The 27,410-nt window shown below is 41.5% G+C and overlaps 1 protein-coding gene across 2 annotated transcripts; it reads right to left on the bottom strand.

The window, feature by feature from the left end:
- Positions 1 to 27,410, bottom strand: MIS18BP1 (MIS18 binding protein 1). 2 transcript variants are annotated; one of them, XM_014282074.3, is made up of 16 exons: positions 26,808 to 27,410; positions 23,764 to 23,889; positions 22,048 to 22,553; positions 20,243 to 20,319; positions 18,146 to 18,276; positions 13,578 to 13,665; positions 13,010 to 13,170; positions 11,658 to 11,824; positions 10,596 to 10,704; positions 8,186 to 9,014; positions 7,103 to 7,275; positions 4,490 to 4,632; positions 2,173 to 2,336; positions 1,443 to 1,527; positions 747 to 804; positions 1 to 537 (listed from the first exon to the last, which is right to left on the bottom strand). In XM_014282074.3, the coding sequence occupies exons 1-16, from the start codon at positions 27,334 to 27,336 to the stop codon at positions 440 to 442; spliced, it is 3,444 nt and encodes a 1,147-aa protein (XP_014137549.3). In that variant the 5' UTR covers positions 27,337 to 27,410; the 3' UTR covers positions 1 to 439. The 2 variants fall into 2 exon arrangements, with proteins under 2 accessions (XP_014137549.3, XP_055571135.1); XM_055715160.1 differs by having other exon boundaries at positions 1 to 804.

Below are 27,410 nucleotides of genomic sequence, written 5' to 3' on the forward strand. Positions count from 1 at the left end.
TGAGAGGACAAGGCCTTTTTATTACATTAAGAAAATGTAAAAATTCAAACTCTCAGTAAACTAAAAAGCAATTCCAAATTATTACACTGAACCATTACAAACCTGCTGTACAGCCATAGTACAAAAAGGTGTTTTAACTTAAAATGAACCACTGCTCACCCGCGACAGGTACCTGGGTACAATTCTCACTCCCCCAGGAGAAATGGGGGGGCAGAAAGGAGGCACCTGAGCGTGAAATCACCATTGTGTACACACACACAGTGGCACACGCTGCTGAAGGAGCTGCAAGGTGAGCATGGTGTTAAAATCAGTACAACCACCACACATTAAGTTTTCCCAAACATATTTTCATAGGAATACCATCTCAGAAGGGCAGCCAGACCCCTCTGGCTCCACCTGAGAGGCACATTAAGCGTTGAACTAATAAAACCCACAGAGTTCATTGAACAAAAAAATAGGAATCATCCTCTTTTTCAGCTGATGACTCTGCTGCCTCAGCCTCAAAGAGCTTCCCTACCAGCAAGGTCTCTTTTGCTTCTGCAATAAAAAAACAAACAGGATTGTTAGTGTGTGTGCCCAAGCTTGAAAAGCAGTTACAGCAAGTCCAACAAGTAAAGATGCTTATGAGAAAACGGATGGAAGAAAAGCTGTTAAACACACAGGGTGGGGACACCCAACAAGCCAGCACGGATGGGAAAGTAAGCGAAGGAGCCTGAAATGAAGGAGGAGAAACAAGAAGTACTTACCTTTCTCAAAACTGAACTTGGTTCTGCGTGAAGCCGGTGTGCCAAGCACACCCCTGGCCTGAGAAAGGACAAAAAGGCTCCGTTCCAACAGCTGCCCCAGCACCAGCCCAGGGTGCTGAAACAGCTAGGCGGGACTGGCACCGGCTCAGTACTGCACCCAAATTAAGCTGCCCTATCGCTATGCTACATTTTCACTAAAAATTTAAACTGTTTAACCACCACAAATGCTTTCACTAAACTAGAGGCACCAGCCATTCTTCTGCTGCCGGGATCTCAGCTTTTCATGAAAAAGCCAGAAGAATTACAAAACCCAGGATACTGAATAAACAAATAAATGCATAAATTCAGGGACTGATACAAGGTGAGAATTAGTTTCCTTGCCCATTGTACAGAAGAATATAACAGAAACAATGTACCTAAATATCACAGAATTCAAAAGCAGTTACAAATCCTGAAAAAAAAGCAACATACTTAATACTGACAATAACTGCTCTTTTCTAACAAAAAGAACTTTTCTCCCAGAGAAGTAGATACAAACCCCAGCAGTCTGGGAGGAAGTGGGGGGGGTGGTGTTCCTGCTTTCCATCCTGAATATACACACCAGTCTGTGATCCTGGGATTCTTCTCCCTGCTCCTTTGCAAAACTTTGCGTCATTAAGGTGTAACTAGGCAACGTATAAAGGAAATCAGCATTACCGATGACTTCTTTATTTTGTCCCAGGTGCCTCTTCTGCCCCATGTGTTCTTCTGCATTCTGAACACGTGCCTGTCATAATCCTTCCTGCAGATGTAATCAAGCAAGTTAGTGTCACCAGCATGCTGCCTACAGACCCCACTGGATACAGTTGAAGGCACTGTACATACAGCTCTAATTCAGAAAGAAAACTAGCACAGCCGTTAAAAACAGTTCTTGGTCAATTAAATGTAACAGCAGCTTTGGGAGTACAACACCAGATCACATGCTAGAACTCTTAATGCAAGCATCAGACAAAGCTTCATCATCTTCCCAGATGAAGTTCATTTCTTCTCCGTTAGATAAAACACCACTTACTCTGCAAGTTTCAAGATGATTCCAGCTTCAGTAAAGCCTGAAGCAATCGCATTACCAGGTTAAGACTCAAAACGAGCAGAGAAACCTCTACTGAAGCCAAGTCGCTACCTTCTCTGGGAGCAAAAGGACATGCGATTGGTATTGGTTTTGTCGCCCACAGTTAGCCGAGCTGTTCAAACAGCACGCACTGTCCAAGGAAAGAGCTTTTACTACACAAATCCCTCGAGGGCTGCAGGATTTACTACGCATGCTCTAGGTCGAGAAGTGAACTGGTGTCCCAGTTGCAAGAGTGATCTTCCTCAGAAGACAAAACACAATCTTGGCAACAATGAGAAAGGAAACGGTTAGCAGAGGGACAGCAGTAAGAGTTTGTACCTGTTGATGGGTGCCAGCATACCAGGGCTGATATGCTCACACTGAGGGGTTTTCACCATAGGTAAGAGAGCTGAGGAAGGTGTTACCGGGTTGTCTGTAAGCTCAAAGTCATCATCATCATCATCGTCATCATCATCATCTTGGCTTCCCTGGAACATTGGCAACTACAAAGCCATATCAGAGCAGTCAATGACCTGTCTCCTTCTTAACAAAAGTCTGCTGAAAAGGCTTCTTGTGGATCTGTCTCAGAGCAGCAACAGGACACAGCCTCTTTATAGCTCTGTGAGCCTTGACTGTGTCCCTCTTCCCCAGAGGAGTCTCAGACTCTCTAGCCTCTCCTCAACAGGCAGTCGCTCCATCCCCTTGCTCACTTCAGCTGCTTTTTTTGACTCCACTATGTCCCTCTTGAGATGCAGAAACCAGCCATGTGCACCATACACAGAACTCAGGCATGCGAGGACTCAACATCGCAACCAAATGATGCCTCAGTCTTGCTCTTAATACTCCTCCTGCTGATGCCCAGCATTTTGCTGGCCCTTTTTGGCTGCTACTACACAGTCAAAGAATAACCTCTCATGAAAATTAAAAGCTCAAAGCTGACCATTACTAGTCAGGAGGAGGATTTCAGGATTACTTGGTGAACTTCTGGTCCTTCCAGTTTGAAGAGAGAGGAGAACTGGAAGGATTCAAAGAGGAGCACAACAGATGATCAAAAGCAGAGGATAGCTATAACTGGCATCAGGGGTGAACAGGGACCAGGACAGTTGTTTGCTGTCTCCTCCCCAGGAGGAGAGGAGGACAAATAAAAGATCATTGCTTCTTCACACAGCAAACAATTCAGCTCTGGAACTTAGCACGAAAAATTGCAGATGGGAAGAGTCTGCATGGGGTCAAGGAGGGGCTGGGCTTGTTCATGGAAGGGGAGCTCACTCATGACTCCTAAATACAGAGAATTTCTCTCTGGAGGTACACAGTATACCTCTCCCCATATACTGCAGAAGGAGGTTTGTTTCTTTTGTACCACACAAACTAGGCCAAATGAGTTTGGAAAAAAAAGAGGGGGAAGAAAAAAAGAGAAAAAGAAAAAAAGAAAAAAATGGAACCCTTTTGAACCACTGGCTGAAATTGTATTCTACCAAAAAAAGAAGTGTCCTGGAGAATCCCTCTGCAAAAACACAGTGTCTTGGACATGGATGCATCTGTTCCTCCATAGCCAATTCGCTTACACTAGTCGCAGGGCTCTCTCCACAGCACATGGCAGTTTATAGAAAGCAATGAAATTCACACTGCTTAAATTTCAGCTTTCCGACAAGCAATGGCCTTACTCTACTTATGGATGGTGCCAGAATAAGAAATGCACTGTTGCTAAAAAGAAAACTCACAGAAGAACACGTGTCAAAAGCCATGCAGGTGCTGTTGGGAGTCCCCGCTGGAACTGAGGCACTAGTTTTAACAGGCAGAGCTAGCTTGGTCAGGTAACAGGAAAAAGATGCATTACGAAATATACTTCAAAAATTCTCTAGAATGGAAAAAATAAGACTAATTAAAAAAATCATTCTCTTGACAAATGAGTGGCTTTCTGTTTACAAATGAAAACAGAGTTAACTAACATCTGGAATGCATAACTGCGCTTCGCCACAGCGAAGCGGAGGTTTGCTGCAGGTACGGTAATCCCTCCAGCTCTGGTGCTGCACCTGCTGGGTGTGGGGGTCTCTGGGGGCTGCACGTGGAGCAGGCCGGGAGGGCACTCCCGATTTGGCTGCTGAAAACAAGCCTGACCAAGAAAAGGGGGCAGCTCTTCCACCCGAATAGGCAGCAGATGGGGGGAGTACATAAACAACAGGCAAGGGCAAGAGGGTAAGAGAACTCCCAAAGAGAAACCGACCCACAGACAGCATCGAGAGAAGTGGTTTTAACTGTGAGATGTGTGAGAGGAAAGAAAGAAAAACCTGTCAAATATCAGCACGACCTCAGAAAGCACCTGGTTCCATGGCATGGGGATCCAACGGTCATCCCCAGGACAGACATCACTGCACAACCAATGCTTCACAGCATCCAAACTTCACAGAAAGCACACCCCTACCACAGACTGCTTTTGCACATCCATTTAGCAGCAACGCTTGCCTGAAGAAGTCATGTTCCACACGTTCTCACTGCTGGCATTCCAAGTATTGCAACAACAAATCAAGGAAATAAGCCTCTGCCCCCAAATCCACAAGATTTTATTGGTGGAACTGAACCAGCAAACATGTAACACACCCTTGGAAAAACCAACCAGAGAAGCATACACATACACACACTGTTTTCCCAGATTTACCTTGACTCTTCTGTTCTGAAAGGGTGTCGCAGTGAAAATATCATCATGGTTGTCCTTTGGCAAACGGTCCAGGAAATCTCGCATCTGCTGCTTTCTTCGAAAGGTCCCCTCTTTGGCAGTTATCATAACCGGCTCTTTCTTACCTACATGAATCACAATATTAATAGTTCTAAGACATAAGTTATGTAGCATGGTTTTAAAATTCTCCAACTACAACCAAAGCTAGTGAGAGTCCAGTTTGTCCTTTGTGGAAACATCTTATAGCTTTGTGATCCTTTGAGTTCTTACACAATTTATGCTTTAAATAAAGTTTTCTCTACTACATCTTAATTGGAACCTTACTCTACAACCTTATGTAGCCATTGCAAGTGTCACACATCAGCTATTTTATTACAATTTTAACAGAATTATCCATGCACCTGCATTTCAGAGACAAAAGACACTGAGATTTATCGCCCATGCCAAGAGGCATCAAGTGCTCAGACAAAGGCTCTGCTGCACAGAGACCAATCCAGCGTTCTTGACATGAGGTTTATGGAATGCTCATCTGAGACTTTAGCGTATACAGTCGTCTCCTTACAAACCTTCATCCAATTACCGCACCTAAACAACAAGCCATTAAACCTACTTGAAGGAAAGAAAAGACATTGTCACATCCACTGGCGTATGTATTCCTATCCTCTGTTTTCCGTTACAAGTTACTTTCTGGTCAAATTTAGGAGAACACCTTTCCAGTATCCCCATCTTCAAACAAAAACTAAGATAACTGCTTACACAGGCAGTCAAGTGAAGAAGAAAATTAATCTACAATCTACAGATTTTCAGAAGAATAAAGTATTTTTGTCTCTGTGCTAAGATTCGTTGTTAACAGGATGCACTTACTTTCTGTGAGAAAGCCAAAGAACAGCTCCTAACTGCCAAGAAATATCCTTGCTTAGTATTATGCAGGATTGCATTTAGTCCTTCACTTTGCTACAGTCATTTTAGATTTTGTTAGAATTCATAGAATCACAGAACTGTCTGGGTGGAAAGAGACCTTAAAGACCACCCAGTCCCACCCCCTCCTGCCATGGGACACCACCACCACCACCCTCCCCCCCGCCCAGGCTGCTCCCAGCCCCGTCCAGCCTGGCCTTGAGCACTGCCAGGGATGGGGCACCCACAGCTGCTCTGGGCAGCCTGGGCCAGTGCCTCGCTGCCCTCAGTCAGGAATTTCTTCCTAATATCTAATTTAATTCTACCCACTATTCTAGATCTATTCAAAAGGCCCAAGTAACTCCGAGAGCTCCCAGATATTGCTTTCCTCAGAGCAAAAAACCTTAAAACCACTGTGGCAGACTGACGCTTTACAAATGCTCACTAAACAAAACAACTGCGTCTTCTACTAAGCTGCAGTCTGAAAGTGTCAAACACCACGGTGAAACAGGAAAAATTCTCTGTAGGAAGTCAGCAGTGCAGAAATGAACAGCAACATTAGAAAAAAACTTCCATAACCACAGGAGTGCACAGGATTTTGATGCCGTAACAGAAGTCAAAATAAGACTGTTTCTCTCTATGCTCCAAAATGCTCGAGAACACAATACCACCCCTATCCCATTCGATTCATTAAAAAACTAACACCCAGTAGATTCTCACACAAATTCTGTAACTGCAACACTCATTTCAAAGAAACATTCAAGTAAGAAAGTGCATTGTCCTGCACTTGAACCCTCAGTCTGCTGCTTTTTCAAGTCTGCACAAAATAAGTTTCCCCAACTCCAAGGGCAGGGAAGCCTACTGAGATCATCTGGTCTGGTCTTTGTTGCAGAGGTTACAGAAGTGGAACCAAGCACTCCCGTGTGAAGTCCAGTAACTCCGAGTAACCTGGGTCATTTCATTTGGACAGAAAAAAATCATTTTAATGCTTTCAGTATATGGAGACTGATGCACAGCTTTAACCACTGAGAAACATCACCTGGGTAACACTTAAAGCCTCAGCTTCCAATGACGGCATCATTAACAAGTCCTCAGCTCTGTGACGGCATCTCTTTGTCAGCTACAGGAGTTGCTATCAAATGGCTTTCCTTACCTAAACACTTATTAAGCCATTGTAACTTTCTCTGTGTTAAGTAACTGGACTGAGCATCTTGCACTTTTTACTTCAGAGCATATTTGTTCTCTGCACACATGAACTACTGACTTCAGAGCTGGACAGAAAACAGCAACAGGCATGTCAGTGCCAGACACCAGAGAACGTAACTCTGCTGTTCTTACTCTACATTGCCTTTACTGCATCTATGTACCCCAAATCCTTTTTGGATAGACAGCTCTGGATTATCTACTAGGCCCCCCAAGAGTCTCTTAAGATATAAATAGCAATTTTCCCTTAGGTGGCAAGGCCAGTTTAAGTCTTCCCATCATGCCAAAAACTAGAAAACTAAATATACTATTTTGCTTCTTGTTACTTCAGTTGTTAGCGACATCCTCCAAGGTCTGCAACAAACCATTAACTATAGAAGATGATGTTCTTCACTATCAGATCTTGATGTGTTTATGTCTGTACCTCTCAATATAAAACAGACTGAATTTAAAATTTAAAAGACAACAAAATACCCAGAAACAAGATATCACTACCTTTCTCTTCTGATTTTCCTGAAGCGGTGGTGGTCTTGGCATGCTTTTTGGAAACTTTCTCCTGTTGCTCTTCTATGTACTTTTGATGGCATTCTTCAGCAGAGCGAGACCCCACCGCCATGGCTACGTCCACCCAGAAGCCCTTCTTGTGCTTGGGAAATGAAGCGACGGCCCTGCAAAGGGGAACAAAGTCACAGCCTTCGCCACTCACAATAATCCACGCAGCACTGCCAAGTAAAATACCCAGAGACCAACTGCCCTTCCTCGAAAGGCCACTGTGCATCGTATGTAGAGAGACTTGTCTCTGGTGTCTTTTCCAGATTCATTAAGATGTGCAAATCTATTTGAACAGTTTAAGCCAGACTTTACAAGACAGATTTCTTTCTTATTTGCAGCAGACCCCACTGAGACACGAGCGCACACCTTTTCTGGTTTCTAATCTGAAAGAAAAAAATTCTCCAAACATGGTCATTTTATTTCTTAATGTATGTATAAAACACTGCCCAGTAATTTAAGTAATTGGATGACGTATTTAAGTGCAATAATGTTTAACTAATAATCTCCCCTTTACAAAACTTAAATACATAAGCATGTCACATTTACCATTTTATTCCATGAGGAGATAGAATATGCTTCCTCTGACTTACTGTCTAAATCATAAATATGAATACTTTTATTTTATTATATACCTACTCTTGTTTTTTAAATTTTACTAATGGGAATGTTTATCACTTAACAAGATTAAATATGTGTTTTTGAAAAACAGGTAGAAGAGTAGATCTGCAAAATTTTGCCTACTATTTGTGTTCCTCTGATTTTACACTGATAACAGGCTGCTATAGGTTCATGCATCTGCAGTTATTTTAGAAAATACTCAGTTGTCTCCTTTATGTCACTGTTTTCCAGTTTGTTAAGAAAATTTCTTTTTTAAGAGGGAATTAAAATGTAAAGTTCTAGATTTAAAATAACGTGAAAGAGATTGAATCTGAAAAATCCAAATCCAGACCATTCGAACCCTCCACATATTATGCCTCCCAGTGTCCCAGGGAAACTTTGCCCCATGAAGAGAGGGAAACCACTTGCCTGTACAGCTTCTGTAACTCCTTTTCAGACCAACCATCAGTTGCCCTTGGAAAAAGTTCTTGGGATTTCTGCACCTCTTCCCTCTTGGATTTTCTTGACTTTGCTGCTGAAGTCTTGGCAGTATTAGAAACTTGACATCTTGAGGTTTTATCAGATACTTTTGAATTCTTTTGTTTTATGTGAAATTCCTCCTTGCTGCTTTCGGGCTCAAATTCAGAGAAATACTTTGGAGGGTTGGTTTTCCTTTTTGTTCTCATTGCCTTACTAGGCATGAGGGAAGCATCAGACTCACCAGAAGATGTTTTTCGTTCAAGGAAATCGGAACCACCAGTGGATTGGGGTGTACTTTGCCTTACTGTCCTTTGTTCACACAACACCTTGTTTGCATCATCCTGTGACCTTTCACAGTTAGAGGAAGATTTAGAATTTTGAGTCTCTTTATTAAGAGGAGGTTTAGTTTTCCTTTTGATAGACAGTGGGATATCTTCACTGCATTCCTCTTCATCATCTCTAATTGACAATTCTTTTGTTAAATGCCTATCTTGAAGTTGTTTGGCTGAGTACTTCTCAGCCTGCTGACACACAGTCAATTCTCCATACTGTGCTTCTCTCTTTTCCTTTGTCCTTTCTGGGCTTCTGCTTTTACAATTAGGTTTTAGTACTTTGGTGCTTAAGGGAGTCAACCTAACAATAAGCTCTCCTTCACATGCTGCACTACTGACTGCATGATCACTTTCTTCATCATCTGAAAACAAGTGCCTCCTGGCCTCCTTACATCCAGTGGACCTGGTTTCTCTTTTGGAACTTACTCCTTTTTCATTGTTTTTCCCTGAAAGACATGATGTCACTATAATATTGCACATTGTAACGTAAATTACTGTGTTCTCAGACAAGCAAAGACTAGCCTGCTGCAGGATGCAATGCAGCCCACTGTCATTAAGATATGTGAACTTATATCTGTTCTATAGTCTGTAGGAAGAGACAAGCAGCACCTCCAGCATTCAGCTCCCCATGTTGTGCAGAAGCCTCTCCCCACATTAACAGAACAGTAGAGTTCTTCAGGACAAGGAGATATTCTGTTGAATGGTCATGTTGGAATATAAAATTAAATTAAAACACTGCTTCCCTCCAAAACACAGCAAAGCGTCACTTGGGAGCGATATTGGTGAACCTAGGAAACACTACATCAAGCTCTGTGCTGCCCCTCCCTTCCTCATTTAAGAGGCATGTAGCACAGGTAATCTGCAACCCATTTCAAAAGATCTACCTGATTGATACTATAAACTAACTTCTGCTTTTAAGGGATGCCCGTAACTTTACCAAACATGACTGAGTAAAACCAGCACCTAGTGAAGCTTCCCGAGATTGCTACAGCTCCTTTCCCATATATGCATCTCAGAAGGATTAAGTCAAGGCCTTCTGCCTTCACACACTCCTATGTATTTGGAATTAAATTCTTCAGGAGCAAGAGGCTACATGATGCAGACGTGTCCCAGCAGGCAGGCCATTCCTCTGCAGAGAAGCAGAGGAAATCCATTTACACACAACTCTTACAAAGAACACAGCATGAAACCAGTTACAGGCATCGAATTCGTTCTGAGCAACAGTCCACCTGCTCGGAGGGAGCACAGCCAGCAGTGGGGCAGACTCCTCGTGTACGGGAGACATCCTGTTGCTGCCCAGTTCACTTGCATGGCAGACTGCCTCCAGACAACCAAAAGAATTATCAAGGCTACAGTAGGGAACGTGAAAGTATTAAGCAGGCAGAGAATAATATAGTAAACAGGAAATGTTGCTAAAATGCTATGACTGAAACTGAGCAAACACCAATGTCCCCAAAGCTTTACTTGTGCTGTGAATAGCTTTTCTGCAGGAAACACTATGGTCGCTTTAGAAGAGAAACTTCTGCTTTTATTTTATATTGGTTTTTAGCATTCTGTTATTTCCCAAATTTTATTAAAAATAAAGGTTTTAAAACACTTAATATTTTTTTTCCTAAATAGGCATTTATTTTAATTCATCCAGCTTAAAAAGTAAAGCCAGACCAACAGTTCACTGCACTGGTGAACTCTGCTTCTCTTCAGGCTCTCTCAAGTCGCATGCAATAGCTATGTTGAGACATCCAAAGTACAGGAACAGGAACAACAACAACAACAACATCATAATCCTTTCATTTCAGTTTCCAGAAAGAACTCTGCATGTTCCTATTATGTACATAAAAGTGAGTTACAAACACAGTTTTATATTCGGAGCTGTAAAACTGGACATTAATGCTACTCTGATAATTCTTCATAGAAGCAGCAATTGACCATTAAGATTTAAATAACTTATTTGAATGAACAGGACATCACCATGCTGCTCCAGCACTCAACTCAATTTCACGGGTTTAAATAAATTTATTTATTTTTACCTTTACTTTGGCTTTTTGCGGTTTTTTCTGCTGTCTTCATTACTTCCTTCCTTTTATTTGTTTTAGAGAAGGAAATGGACTTTTCCGAGGATTTTCCATTAGCAAACACCTGCAAAATAAAACAATTTAATCTAAACATCAGCAGAAGATTACATATCAAGTCTACTGACGCCAGCTCTGAAAGCCAAATATTTACAGGGTTGGTAGATACAAAAATCACCTACGCTGACCAGTATCTACTAAATACTATTTGATAAACACAGGTGTTTATACAAATGCATGCAAGCAAAGCAACTTAACTAGGCTCCCTTCAAATTTAGATGTTGTAAAACGCAAATTAAAATCTTGAGACCTAGAACAGCTTGAGTTGGTGGTAAACTGGACATACACCTTCACTGCTGCAGATGGTGACTAGTGTTAGTACTCCCCCCATTCCATAAGGCTGACTAACTGTGGACAGACTAAAAAATAAATAAATAAATGCTCACAGCTACCACAGAGAAAGCTGCTTCAATTTGCCCATTATATTATCAGAGCTGCTTAAAGTGTCATAATAAGAACAGCAAAACTGGGGTGACCTTGACAGATCAGGACACAATAAATGAGGAAGTATCTGGTCCTACTGAATGGGAAACCCTACACAGGAAGGAAAGAATCCAGAACAGAACAGATTAACAGAAAACCTTACCTGCAGCGCTGACATCCCTTGTGTGACTGCCCTGCAGCAGGGACTTCGTTACAGTATTACAGCACGTTTTACCTGGGAACCTCTGTGACCCAAACCAGTACCTGTGTGCACCTTCCCATTTGATATATTTATCTTTAAAAATACCACCTATTTTTCCACAAGTAATTCCCCATTATCCCCATTTTACATGCATCAACTAGCTAGTAATACAGAGATTAAGACTGCTGGTTCTGTTTTAACATGTTTTTATGATGTTTTCAAGATTTCCTGCCTCTTCGGGTACTTAGAAGAGGTGGACTCTTTCTATTAGACACCTAGCAAACTTTGCTATAATTTAAAACACATTTAAGTAACAGTATGCAAAGGGATCTTACCATGCTCAAATAATCTGTTCCACCTTCTTCTATAGTAACATTTAGGTTCCGATCAACAAATGCACGTTGCCCACACCAGAAACTAAATGGTCGTTTAATAAGGCGGCCACTACGAGTGTGAAGTCCATTTGAGTAATTCGATATAGAACTGTGCTTTGGTGTTGCATCTACAAGAAAAACCACAAGAAATATAACTTTGTCCCAAATACTGTACAGAAAATTCAGTTTTGTAGACTTCACAAGCATAAGAGCAAGCCAGCTCATTTGCACCGACTACATGGAAAATATAAAACTCGCTACAATGTCATATTGTTCTTTTTAAAGGCTCAGGTTAGAAATAAACATACCTTAGCATGACTGAAGTAATAATCTTTACAAATTATAAAATTCACTGTTGTGAAATTATATTTTTACTTTGTTTAGAATGTTATAAATACTGTGGAAGTCATATAGGGAAGTAACATGATAAAGAAAAGTTGTCAGACAGAACAAACCTTAACTATAATGAGGGAAAACAATAAAACAGCTTTTAGATTGTTAGCAAGAAAACCTGATTACAGTATTAACAAATATTAAAGTTTGGCCAAAGCCCCTATTGGAACCTAGGACAAGATAGTAAAAATAAGTCAAAGTTAAAACCAAAAGCTATTATGGTCCGTAATAAAGCTAGGATTGCATTACAAGGCAAAGAAAAGCCAGGACCGACAGGTTATGACTTTACCCCCACTTCCTTTAGGAACAAAGCCAATCGAATGAATTTTTGCACCATCCATCCCCAATTGTTATCACTCTGTGCCTCAACTGTAGCAAAAATATTAAGATGCCATAAAATAAACCCACTCAAGGACTTGACGCGAGTTAGAACTAACCCAGCTAAAGAAGGGGTGGGCATTGCAGGGCAACAGTCCCAAGGATGGAACCTTGATAGAGGTACTAAATCCCACAGGTGTCCCAGGAGGACTAAGAGAAAACGTTACGCAAAATGACAGATGGAAAAAAAATTATGTCATCTGATGTCAGAATAAACAGCTCACGAGTCACTGCCTTCAGGTTCTACAGAATAAAATAGACTCCTGCTTCTTTCCCAGGGTTAACCCTCAGAACAGCCCCTAAGCATTTGCTGTAGCTCTTGTACATCAGCACACCAGAAATAAAGAAACAAGTCAACAATCTTGGTCATTGCAGTCTAAGTGAACACAAACAAAAAACTTCACCCAACTAGTTTGTTACCTCTTCCATACAGCCTAATTTACAAGATACAAACCAGACATATTACATAGCTGTTTTCCCCAGCAAAAACTATCAAAAAAACCCTAACTTTTTTCCAAAGAAAAGTATTATTAAATGCTCACCAGTGTTTTCATCATTCCTTGATAATACTTCATAGGTGGTCTTTCCAGTTTCAGGTTTCTCTGCATCTCTTGCTGAGCCTTCTGCATTTTTCAACACATCAGTCCCGTCTGAGTAACTCTCTTCATTTTCATCCTTACTAGTATTTTGTTTTCCTTCTTTCCTAATGGAGTTTGAGAAAAGAAATAATAAACATCTAAAAGACTTGTCCTTTAACAACACATTAACTTACATACACTTGAAGTCTTCTCATATCAGCAAAAGCCCAATTGCGTAGGGCAGCTGTACTCACACAGACACTAAATTATTTAGCAAGCCAATAAAACAGTGAAGCCCTTGGCTTCTGTTTGCTCTAAGGCTACGTAAATAGGTGGAACAAAACCAAACCAGTATAGTAAAAAGAGGTAGAGGGATATCCCTCCAAAGCAGTGACCAGTATTTGCCTGGAACAGTCTTCATGCACACATCTACAGTCTTCTATACTCCTCTAGTATAGTATTCTTAAAAAGCAAAACCTCAATAAATACTTAAAAGAACACTGCAACGAAACAATCTCCAAGGAATTACCACCTTCTTTCCTCAAGAAACTCTTCAACATATTTCTTCCAGTTTTTGGAAAACCCGTATGTAAATCTTCTGATGAAACGGTAGGGAAATCCTGTTTGAAACAAAAGCAGCATTAACAATAGCTGAGCAATACTTGTAAATAAAAAAGGATAGAAATAATATCCAGTACAATCATGGTTTTGGAAGTACCTCAGAAGCTCGCAACATCTTTAAATGCTAGAGAGACAGGTTTCCCCAGTTTAAGAGAACAGTGTACTTCATAGAAAAGTCAACCAAGGGGTCATTAATTACAGGCGTCATCTGGAAACAGCATGCTGGCTTTCTCGGAATAGGAGGACAAGGATTCCCAATTCATCTAGCTGGACTGGCACATGGTGTCTCTGCAGAGTACCAGCTATCCTTCAGAAAGCCTGAAGTTTTCAGGCTCCGGTTAGGTCTAAGCTGTTCAGGACTTGCCAGATCAAAGGAACTCCACTTAGAAAAAAAACCATTATTGTGCTTTGATAAGCTGTTTGATGAAGAGCATACAGACTGCTTATGAGACAAAGAACATCAGGATCAGATGTGGTCAAAGTATCTAGCAATGATGTTACAACCTGGAAAGTTCTTCATGGTATACAGATAAAATAGAATTATTCTAGTGTTGTCTCTGAAACTGGAAAACAACCCTAAAAGCAAATATTGATGCAAAAGTATAATGTAATCCTTTGCTGCGACACAGAAGGAAAAAAGCATCACTTGAGCTCCAGCCTTTCTGAGCAAAAGGCTACACACACTCATGGATACTATCACGTAGCCATCTTGATAAGATGAAAGCTGTGCAGGTGCAGGAGCACAACACCACGAGCCACTGCTTGCCTGCTCACATGTAAAATACCAGCTGCATTGTCTCTGATAATGAGATCACTACTCATGAACTACTACAACTACCCAAAGAAGGGGTCTACAAAATGTGATTAGAAAACAAGCTTAAGTAGTAGGCTATTTATCTGAAATTATCTGAGATCTGGGAACCAGTATCTTTACTGGAAAGCCTTTAAGAAGGACATGAGTCAAAAGAAAAAAAAATAATAATCACATCCACAAACTTAATCTTGGGAGCTGAAAGGCCATTAATACCAGCCTGCACCAACAGAGTTCCAATAACTGAGCTCCTGCAGGATAATGGGAAATGAGAAAGAAAAAAAAATAATCTTTCATTGATTTAGTGTACAACAAATGGTCCATCTAGTCCCAACCAGGAAAAGGATACTAACAGCAGAGACCAAAGTAGAATATAGAAACAAGGTGAGTATACAGGAATATTCCCTCCAAGCAATCTCCCAACCTGCAACTGAACTCAAGACTGATTTCTATGTATTAAAAAACCCCAAAGGAATTGGTCTTCCAGAAGATGGCTCAGTTTCCAACAGAACTTGTGTAGAACTTCAGCATCTACAAGATCCTGTGCAGGGATTTCCACAAATGAGATGCATGCTGCATGAAAAACTTTATTTCCCCTCTACTAGGATTTTTTTATTTCCTTCTGTAATTGCAATAGACTGCACACAACTAATCTTTATTTACCACCTCCCTTCCCTTTGTTATTTCATTAACCTCTCCAACACCACCTTCGCCAGTTTCCTGTTTTGCAGGCCAAAAAGCCTTAGCTTAGCTTGTCCTTTGCCCTGTGAAAACCTTTTCATAACTTTAAACACATCATTCTGCTCCGCATATTTCCTACTTGTTGCGTATTCTTTTTGAGAGCAAGTTGTTGGGGCTTCTGCAGGGAGGGGAAAGGAAAGATGTGGAGTTGTACTCAGTGTTCAAGACGTTTATGTATCAGGTTTTACAGCTGATGGCAGTCTTTTGTTGTTGTTGTTGCTCCATTCATTTTCAACGTCCAAGCTGTTTAACTGGTAGTGAGCATTAAGCTCTTAGCAGAACCATCTATCAAAACCCCCAAACCTTGTTCCTCAGTTCTTACAGTGAACTGAGGGTCTTACAATGATAGATCATCATATACCATCATATGGGGGTTGGACTAGATGATCTTTAAAGGTCCCTCCCAAACCAAACTATGAAACCATTGTGCGATATATTTAACAATACGCTTTCCCCTACCACTGCAGGCGTTTTACATTTATCAAGACTGAACGTCACCATTTCAACACCCATTCTGAAGTTCTGATGACAAGCTTTGTGGCCAGCACTCACCCCTACCATCTGGAGCAACTTAGCAACGTCAGATTGCAGCTGCTGCTTCCCAGCTCACGTTCCTTTCTGCGAACTTATGAATCCACTCAACAGTCCACAGCAGCATGGGATTCTTTTTATTCCTTTCGTGTTCTATTGTTATGTAAACCCACAGAACCTTCTCCTCCTTGTCGCATAGCTGCTTTGCGTCCTTACAAATCTTCGTCTTTCTAAAAGCCCAAAGTATACAGGCCCCATCAAGAAAGTCTTACACCATTGCAAGGCATTTCATCTACAGCAGCACTGTAGATGCCTTCTCCCATACCTTACTATCTGTACACCTACCAATCCCACTTGTTATTACAGTTTCTATTAGTTTACCTCATATGAATGCAAACACCACATTTGTTAATTTCAAGGGACTCAGGAAAACAACTTTATTAAAAAAAAAAACCAAACCAAACCAAAAAACCACCAAAACCCCGCACTCAAACCACTTTTCATCAACCATCTTTCAGGCCACAGGCATCAAGACAGGTTTGTTGTGAGATCTCACGTGCTAGTTATTTCATCCTTCAGCTCCTTTAAAGTGCTTTAGGAGTAGCACTTCATTACAGCACACAGGTTCATTCTCTACATGGACCAGATAAAATATTTCATGACCATCAGGAAAGGCTCTAGGCAAAGCCCAGCAACTGCCCTGGGCTGGAATGGAGGGAGCACCACAAGACATTGCTGCAGCACTCCTGCTGGGGGGCTGCTAGGACATCGGCCACAGAAAACCCCTTTCCAGGGACAGAGCCTGCAGCTAAAACAGCCTGTACTGTCCTTTGCAGTCTCATCAACACTGACCAGTGGATGGGTTTGGTAGCACACACAGAGTACTGGACCACTAATAACCACTTTTGATAATGAGGCAGAAGTGTCCAGCCTGTGCTCTTACTACAGTTACAGTGCTTTGAAGAATCACTTGGAGTAATGGTACACAGTCAAATATTTTGCACAGGCAAGTAGTTCTTTACTGGTGCAGCTTTCTTCACAAACCAATGATGCCACTGCTGACAGCCCCAGATGTCCCTGGCTGCCAGTACCACTGGTTTAGGTAAATACTCAGGCCAGACTTCAGATGTGGCATTCCTTCTCCTCTCTACCTACATTAGCCTGTCTTTTTGTTTCATATATTAATATTGAATCTGTTCAGGGTATTTCCAAGCTATTTTCTACACCAACCTTACAACAGGGTTTTTTTTGTGTGCCAGGGGATATGCTAGGAGGTGAGGGGGAAGCTGAGAAGGAAGGACTTTTTGCTGTAAGTGCAAAGGTCAGAGGAACTGACCTAGCACAGTCCATTAATTCTTAGGAAACCTCCATAGTACTTTTGAGCCACTCTGCTCAGAAGTCTCCTGTTGTCAATCTTCCTTCTCAGAATATGAAAATACAAATAGAAGTAAGTATTTAGCAAAGGAACTAAACCCACAAAATTCAAGTCAGAGAGCAGCCAAATCAGGCATTTATCAGAATGCACCTCAGTACTGTAAACGAGAAGAAAAAAATGAAAGCCACAGACACATCTTTGGATGCCTTGTGCTAAGCCTGAAAAAGCAAAGAGTGCATATATGCTCCTTGAAAACAAGCATGAGCATGTGCACAAGGCATGTCTGTATTAAGGCAAGCATTTATTCCATCTATGCCACAGACAATTTTACACTCCTAGATCTGTCTGCAAACACTAACACAGCAGCTCATTTACTAGTGAATATGACAGAGGACACAGGTGAAGCAAGAAAAAAATAGAATAAAGCCTAGCCTAACTTTAACTTTGTGTGTAAATTAAATTTCCTTTAAAATTCCACATGCTTCAAAACAATCTGAAACAGGAAGTTTTGCTGGATTTGGTAAAATGTATCACATAGACCCTAAAGATGGATCAGTTTACTAAATTCTAAAGCACTGATACCATAACTCAACCGTCTCTAAACAGAAATTCCACATAGCATTGCAAAACTAGTTACTAATTACTGAATAGCAAGTCAGATAGAATGTGAACACCAGAGTAATTTCAATAGTGTATAAACAATTCCTATTTAAATGCAAAAACATCGACCAAAATGACAAAGCAAATCTTAGAAAAAAAATCAGTTTCTTTAAAAGAATATACCCATTAGTTGACTCCATGCTCTGAAAGCCCTCTCTCTAACTGCAGCACTCTAAAAATGCCAGCTACAATTAGCACAAGATAGTATTTAGAAATCTGATGCTGGAGTCATTTTCCAGCATGTGCTGAATACCCACCAAGCCCAATTAGCAGAGTAATCAAAAACATGATTGAACCTACTGCTGAAGCAAATAAGTCTAAAGCCCTCCTCCGTTTGCAATGTTACATTGAATCATCTTACCTTTTTTTTTCATTGAAGTTGAATCTATATTTCCCTCTAGTAAGTAGACACGGCCAGATGATGTTTTAACTTGGTTGCTTGCTATGCGTTCTGTAATTGCATTACTATGCCAATACAGATCTTTCATACCTCTAAGAAAGGACAGGTAACATTAAGAACAGAAATAAAAAACTTGTTTCTATAAAAGAAGGAAATTAAAACTAGGATATTAATATTCCCTATGAGACTGGCAGTGTTACATATTTCATGAGCGATACAGACACTGGCAGGATGCACTAGGGTTTTTTTTCTTGGCTTGGAAGAGAACCATTTCTGGCCTTGCCTAATACTTGGACAGGAAACAAAGTTAGCATGTTAACCACTGCAAGTGTTAGTCACAGAACATTAGCTTGACATCAGGCTGCAGAAGCAAAATGGATTAAAGGACTCCATCCAGCTCATTACTGCCACAATACCATTATGCAAGTTACAAAGCTACCATTATACAGGTCAAATGTATATTTTCACCAGGATTATTGTATTTACTTCTGGCCTTCCTATTTAAAGACATGAACAGCTGAAAAAGGAGGCCTAATATGTGCAAAAATTAGAGTTTAAGAAATTATTAAGAGGCTTCTCCATGAGAAATAAAAAAAGAGACCCAAGCATTGAAGTAGAAAAATCTACCTTTTTGGTTGGTTATTTTTTGGGTTGTTTGGGTTTTTTTTAACTATACTTTTACAACAGTAACCCATAGATCAAACTGCAGAACAATATTAAAGACTGAAACCCAAGACAGTGAAGACACACAGCTTTTTAAAAAAAATAAATTAACAGATGTCAACTCAGAGAGCCTTTAAAGCAGATGAAATATATACCTTGCGTAAGCAACATGCATCAGATGCACACCAATGCATATGAAAAGAGAATGCGTTGCTAGTAGTGAAGGGTGCAAAGTGAGAGAATCAGACATTTTCAGAGCTGTGAGACATGTAGAATTCCTCTTACAAATCCTACCACCGGATAGTTAGCCTCCCTACCTCTCTCAGTAAGCATACTGAATTACTTCCTTTCACAGGGCTACAGCTGTTGAGTGAGGTTCTGAGCTCTCAGTAAGTAAGTAACTGTGTTAGGTAGTTAGTAACTACAGAAAGAGCAGAATGATTTTGCAGAGGTATATTTTCACAATGTCTTCACACAACTTTACGGCAAGGCAAATCTCTCCTTTATTTGGACACTTATTTTCCTGATTTTAGAGCTATTTGAATAGGATCTGACCAAAAGCAACCAACAAACCCACAGTCAGTTTTTAGGTATATCAGCTGCTGCCATGGTTCACTGTATAGCTGTAGGAACAGAGCCATCACAAATTATATGGCAGGTACATACAGCTGATGGCAGTCCACACCAATTTTGACTTAAAGCAGCCACAAAATAGTTTTTGTGAAGTAGAAATTTGTAAGACCTCTACTCAGCACCAGTTGGAGGGATCTATTGGATAAACACATTTATCTTTATTCCTCTTAAACAGTTTGATTGACTCAGGACTGGACTTTGAAATAATTTTTTAACAAATAGTTTCCTGTATGTAGGCACTTTACCTCTTGCACACAGGAGTGAATTAATCTCTTCATTGATAAAGAAGTTTAAACTACAACATCACTTTGTACCTACCAAAGGCTAAAAATAAGTTCCACAAAGGTGCAGCTCCTATGGTCACCTAAGCCAGGACAACCACAGTTCCTTCTCCCCCACCATTCCTCAGCCTCCAGCCATGCAGTCCCTGACCCACTTGTGCACCAGCAGAGCCATTTTGCAGGCTCTGAAGCAAATGGATTCAGCACGCTTAGTCAGGAGATGGGTAACTGTTTATAGAAAACAGTAAGAGCTGTCAGCACTGTCACAAGGGTTTGGATGCAAGCAAGTGGCCAGATTCCCTGTGGCTGGGGCGTAAAGCAGTAGAAGTGTACAGAACTGCTCCCAACCAAGATATTCCAAGAATACAAGTCTCAAAACCACAGCTATTCAGCCTGGCAACGATGGTATAGCCTTTCTAGCTCAGATGCTGAAAGCCCACCACATTTTATACTGCATTTAGATGAGAAAACTTCGTCTTACTTCCGTCTTCCTTTAACATATATTGCGGTGTTACCATCCATCACTTCAATTCTCCAACAGGTCAGGGAGATGTTTTTCTGTAACAAAAACACCACAAAAACAACCAACCAAAACATCATTTTTAAATTAGGCTAAGCTACACAACTAAAGCATTAGCAAAATAGAAATTAACTCCTGTATAACCTGAGAAGGTATTTAGGCACCATCCTCCAGTCCACAAAAACTGAAAACAACTATTGTACAGATAAAAGTTGAAGCATAATCAAGATGAAGTCAAACACACAAGTGAAGACAGGAATTTAAATTACAGAAACTTTGAGTAATTTAATGTTGACTTTCAGAAGACAGTCATTGGCAGAGATCTCTAGCAAACCCAAAAAATTCCTCGCAAGAAATACCAACACTATGCCACACCTCTTACACTTAGTCATCTGTCATCCATTACTGTTGAGAAGACATAAAAATATAATTTTTGATGAATTTATAAATAAAATGAAAAAATAGTTGTATTTATTAGCTACATTATTGCTAAAATTTAGACAGTATTAAAATGTCTATAAATGGCTTGTCAGACTACTGACACACACACACAGAAAGCTGCAGTACCTTCATTTTGCATTAAACAGCCAGTAAGTCAGTTGCACTGGAGTTGCAGTTTGGAAAACTGTGTGAGAAACATGCTTTTTAGCTTTAAAAACAGGTTCTCAGAAAGCAATTTTTTTTAACATCTGAAGCTACCACCATTTCTCCTCATAACTTCAGCTAATAAACTCCAGATCTTTTCTTCAGTGATGTTAGCCTTCTGACCATCAGCCTTTACTTTGCTGAAGATCTTACCAATGATTTAACTTTGACATGGGCAGCCAGCACATAGCCAACGCTCAGATCTGTAGTGTCCAGTAACAACATCTCATTCAGCGTCTTTCACTCTGCTACAAACCTTCAGTATTAATGGATATCTGTTCCTTATCCAAACCAAAGCTCATCATAAAGGTGACTTTTTAATACAGGAAAACACAAACACACTTGACAACAATGAAGGAGAACAAAACAATTAACTTGCAGAGGACTGCAATCTCACAGATTTCTCCAGGGAACAAAGGAAAATCAGACCTTGGGAAGGTATGCTTCCATCCGTTTCCTAGGGTAATCACTGAGGCATGCAGCACACTTCAAAATACACTGATTTCCTTGAGAAATATTCAGAAGGTTGTAATTACTTCCAAGCATGTATTTAACTGAAAATAAGGTCTGCAGACTAGTCTCGTAGGAACAGATTCCTGTCCCATGTAACTCAGCTTAGATAACTCTGTAGGAAAGCCAAGACTTCCACCTCACCATCAACTGTGCAGATTCAGTTAACTTCAGAACCACCTCTAGCCTACAGCTAGGAAGGATCTCTCCTGCTTGGCTTGGTGCAGACAGCCAAGAGCTGACTGGCCAGTGATTTGTTTCATGTCCATCATACCAACACAGGGCAATTAACATATCAAAAAGATGATTAGGAGGCTCCTTCAGCTAGAAAACTCTTTCAGCCCATACTGCAGCTTGTGAAGACTAAACCAAAAGGCCATCTTTTATGCCAATAAACAGTAAAAACCCCCACCTGAACATGGTTACCTTGGAGTATGGGAAGAACGAAGTTCTTTTAATGGGAAAGCGTTACTAGTAAGATCTACCAAAATCATAACTTTATTGTCTTCTGAGTGTGCATTACTTTGACAAGGAAAAAGTAAAATCACAACTATGAGCTACAGGCAACCCACAGGAATATACCAACTGCCCTAAAATATAAGTTCTCTCACCTCTTTGTCTGCTTTGCAAGGAACTTGATTTGTATGAGGTTCATCCAAAGAGGCTTCACAGACTTCTTTCAGCTTTTGCTTCCTTGGAATGTGGACTTTGAGAGGAGAGTTCATATTACCTAAGCACTGTGAGAGCTTTTGAGAATTAGTCTCCAGCATCTTTCCTACTTCAGCAGCACCTTGCTTATTACTTGGCTGCAGCTCTCTTATGGCTTGATGGAGTTCAGTATGGTTTGCTTCTCCACTTCTGTGCTTTTTTCCTACCTCATACCCATTTTTAAAAGGGGCGGAGTATAAACATACAGAACTAGTCACTGTATTTTGAGATCTCTCTTCATCAGCATCCATTAATTCCACAAGGAAACTATCCCGATCATCCTCATCAGTGGCCACATTACTTGTAGGATCATTCCTGAGCTGCTCAGCACAAGCAGATTTTACTAAAGGCTCTTCCATAGTTGTGGAAGGAGGAATGTTCTGCTTGACTGCGTTGGAAGGTATTGGATCTGCCCATTAAAAAGATAAAAAGAATAACAAACAAATCAGTGATATTTGAGAACTAACCAAAAAATACATTCATCAAGCTAGCTCCATTTTTAATACAAGGAGGTTGTATCAATTAAGCACTAAACAACTGTGAAAGTTAAACTGCCTATTTAAATTGTCAACATTAACAGCAAGCCACTCAATTTGTTCAGACTACCTTTTCCTCACCACCAGACCAATACCTCTGCGGTTAAACATTTATCAATACACCACTTTCCCCCAAAACCAAACTAACACATAGCATATATATTAATAGTATATCTTTACCATTCTTCCTGTCTTTTCTTTAATTAATCCTCTTAGAGCAAAAAAACCCCTGTTTTCATAAAACCCAAAATGTCAACTATTTCCACCTTCCCAGACTTCAAGATCTGGACTTGCAGCTGTGCTGCTGCTATGCTGGGAGCTACAAGCATCTGGGTTTGAGTTTTCAGATAAATTAAGTTCAGTTTTGAAGTTGAACACTACTAAGACTTTGACGTGCATCACTTTCTTCCTCTGCATTTTCAAAACTCAGTTACAGGACAAAAGCATATACCAAATAGGAGTTTGGAGGTGCCTACAGATGGGGTGCATTTCGTAGTAGCATGGTCTAACAATACTATCCCCTTCTGGTAGTCAATCAAAAGCCATTTCTCAGTTTGTGATGCAATGATGCAAGGTTTGCTATTAAGTAACAATATGGAAAAAAAAACCCCACCACAATCAAATACATGAGAATTCCTCACAGAACCAAACGTTTTCTCTTTATGTACTAAAAGCTGGGGGTGGGTGGAAGGAAGAGGCAGCAAGTAAGAGGTTTAGGATTTTTCCACCAAGTTTCACATTCAAATGGCAAAGTGTTACACTTAGCCTCTAAAGAACTCTTAACCACATCAGGAACATGAAGGTAGATGGCTTTTGTCGTCAGAGGAGATAGTGCACTCAAACAGACTAATAATGTCAAGTTTCACGGTCAAAAGTCTATAGCCCTAAAACCTAAGCCACAGTTAAACCAAGTCTAATGCCATCTCCAGGTTTGAAAAGATAGATTTGCAGGTTTCTTCCTCCATTTTCCACAGTATGCAGTCTTTAAAGAAAGAATGATACTCTGCCAAAGCACACAAGAGACTGTAAGCAAGAACTGAAACCCTGAAGCCAAGGAAGCTTTTAAAGAGCTATACCAAGTACCTTTTCGCTGCTGCTGCAATTTGTATTTCATACGCAGGAAGAAATTCTGAGGGGTTTCCATTACAAGAGGGTCCGAGGGTAGTGCTTTCACAGTTTGGTTCTCAGGATTCTGAGTGCAAAGTAATTCTGGATAATAATAATAGAAAGAAATGTTTGAATTTGGGGAGGAAAAGCGTTTTCATGTGGGGGGCAGTGGAAAGAAGGTAATACTTCATAAGATACTAAACTGCACTATACAACAATATGTTTTCTTTTCTTTCCCCAAGATAGATGGGCAATATGACCTTTCCCTTTTCATCAGACAGCTGTTCTGTTGGCTCAGCTGCACGTGAGAAACACTCGCAGGTGTGCATATACACATCTGGATGTAACCCAACCCCCAGGGATCAACAGGAGTTTGGAGGTGCCTACAAATTGGGTGCGTTTCATAATAGTAAGGTCTAACAATACTATCCCCTTTTGATAGTCAATCAAAAGCCATTTATCAGTTTGTGATGTGATGATGCAAGAGCAAAAATATACCTTTTGGGAACCTGTTAAAAAGAAAGAAAACTTCAGAGAATCATAGGATGGTTTGGATCAGAAGGGACCTTTAAAAGCCATCTAGTCCAACACCCCTGCCGTAAGCAGGAACATCTTCAACTAGACCAGGTTGCACAGAGCCCCATCCAACCTGACCTTGAACATTTTCACCACCCTTGTGAAAAATTTCTTCCTTATATCTAGTCTATATCTACCCTCTTTTAGTTTAACACCATTACCCCTTGCCTATTGCTACAATCCCTGCTAAAACGTCCCTCCCCATCTTCCTTACAAACCTCCTTTAGGTACTGGCAGGTGCTGTCAGGTCTCCCCAGAGCCTTCTCCTCCAGGACAAACCACCCCAACTCTCTCTGCCTGTCTTCACCAGAGAGGTGTTCTATCTGATAATTTTCATGGTCTCCTCTGGACCTGCTCCAAGAGGTCCCTGTCTTTCCTGTGCTGAGGACCCCAGAGCTGGACACAGTACTGCAGGCAGGGTGTCACTAGAGGAGGAAGAATCACCCACCTCTCTCGACCTTCTGGTCACACTTTTTTTAAGAACTTCACGGCCCAGGATATGGTTGGCCTTCTGGGCAGTGAGTACACACTGCTGGCTCACATCCAGCTTTCCACCCACCAAGTCCTTCTCAGCAGGGCTGCTCAACCCCTTCATCCCCCAGCCTGTATTGATACTGACTCACATACAGGACCTTGCTCTTGGCCTTGTTAAACCTCATGACATTCACCCAGGCCCACTTTTCAAGCTTGTCCAGGTCTCTCTGGACGACATCCTGTCCCTCAGGTGTGTCAACTGCACCACTTAGCTTGGTGTTGTATGTAAAACTGCTGAGGGTGCACTGTCTGTCCCTGATAAGGATATTATACAGTACTTGTCCCAGTATGGACCCCTGATGGATACTGCTTGTCTGGATGGAGATCAGTGACATTACGTTGTCAACCACTACCCTCTGGATGCGACCATCCAGCCAATTCTATATCTACCAAGCAGTCCACCCATCAAATCCATATTTCTCCAATTTAGAGAAGGATCTTGTGGGGGACTGTATCAAAGGCCTTACAGAAGTCCAGATAGATGACACCCATAGCTCTTCCCTTGTCCACTGTTGTAGCCACTCCATCACAGGCCACTAGATTGGTCAGGCAGGACTTGCCCTTGGTGAAGTCATGCTGTGTGGCTGAAAGCAACCCCCATCCTCCATGTGCCTCAACATAGCTTCTAGGAGGATCTGTTCCTTGGTCTTCCCAGGCACAGAGGTGAGGCTGGCAGGTTGGTAGTTCCCAGGGTGCTCCTCTCTACCCTTTTCAAAAAGGGGTAACATGTTTTGCTTTCCCCAGCCACTACAATAATGGTTTAACCTTACTTTTATTCTATCCAACAGAAATAACAAGTGGTTTTATGTTGCAGCATGATGATTTAGGAAGACTTTTTTCATATTTAACCATAAGATTGAGGGCATGCCTCCCTCATAACAGCAAGTTCTGAGAACAACTCAGTAACTTTTCACCCCAGTGAAAACAGCATACTACCCATGGTACTGGCCAGATAAGACAGGCTGAGCAGTTATCCTAGCTTTCTGCAATTATGTGTTAAAATGAACACAGACAAACCAAGTAGTTCTTAACCCCCACCCAAAACTGTTTAAGTTTAGTACAGGAGATTCTTAAGTACTGTACTTGGAAGAAGAATACGTGTAGCGGTGAAGCATGACCCTTCTGATAAACAAACCAATATTTCAGTGGGTCTCCTGCTGCAGGCGATCATAGCATGAGAATAACAGGGCACCACTGCAGGACACCTTCCTCTTTAAAAATTTTTGTTACCTTTACAGATACACATGAACCAGGAGGAAGCCCATTCATACTCAACTGTAGCGGCTACAGTACCTTTACAGTAGGGGGCACGGCGCTTGCAAACTCGTATTAGGCCAACTACTCAGAAGATGCACTGGAAAAGTCACCAGAGTACCCAGTGAAATGCCCCAGAACGATTTCAAAATGCAAACAATTCTTCCATGAACCTTTCCCCTTTGTGTATTGACTGTAAAGAGTAGTTAAAGTAATTGTTTTGATTTTTTTTTTTTTTTACTTATTAAGTTTAATTCTCTGGTTTTCAAGATGTTGTAATGGATCAATCCTATCCACAAACACAACAGAGGGAGAAGTTACAAGTCAGACTGAGTAGAAGAGAGAGAGAAAATACCACGGAAGGAATTCTAAGGTAAAGAAAGGGGAAATCAAATACGCTACAGACGTTTTTGCATAAAAAAAAAAAAAAAAAAAAACAAAATAAAAAACCCACACCATCCAATTTTTTTTTTTTTTAAAAAAAATCTCAGTCACCTAGGGGAAAACCCGTCCTGGTACCAATGTTTTTTTACACCTACAAACACACATTGGTTGTTTTTTCTAGACCCTGGAAGAGTCACGAGCGAAATGCAGAAGTCATACCGAGCCAAAGGTTAAATATGAGGCAGGTGTCTCAGAGAAACAACCAAACTCACCAGTTTCTGGCCGCGCACGCCCACAGGGCACCTCGGCGGACCCCTGCGGGGCTGCCGGCACAGGCGCCCCACGCCCTGGCCTCGGCCTGGCGGGGCGCGGGGTGGGAGTCACGATCACGTCAGAGCTGCCGCCGCTCGCCGGGCCCTGCCTCCTCCACAGCGCCTGGGCCTTCATCCGCTGGAAGATTTTGGCCGGGGACTCGCAGGCAGGAGACTCGTACGCCCGTCGCTTCAGCTGCCGCTCCAGGTCAGAGCCGGGGTCGGTCCCGTAATCCGGCACCTCCTCGCCGCTGGGCGCCGGCCCTCCAGCGCTGCTCTTCTTCGTGACCTGCAGCAGGTCCTTCAGGGGGGTCAGCGTACCCACGGGGATACTGTCGAAGGGCACCGACCGGAACGGCGGCTTTCTCCAGGGACGGGCAGGGGTTCTCGGGGGACTTCGGGAAGCTGTTACGATCATCTCGTCGCGGAGTCCCGTTGGGAGCCCTACCCGGCAGCCCGCTCCGCTCCCCTCAGTGGGCCGCACTACCATACGTGCGCGGCTGCACTACCATAGGTACGGCCGGGCCGCAGCGCAACCCGCCTTAGCTGTTAGAGAATTTGAAC

This window comes from Falco cherrug, chromosome 7 (assembly GCF_023634085.1).
Source record: "Falco cherrug isolate bFalChe1 chromosome 7, bFalChe1.pri, whole genome shotgun sequence".
NCBI lineage: Eukaryota > Metazoa > Chordata > Aves > Falconiformes > Falconidae > Falco > Falco cherrug.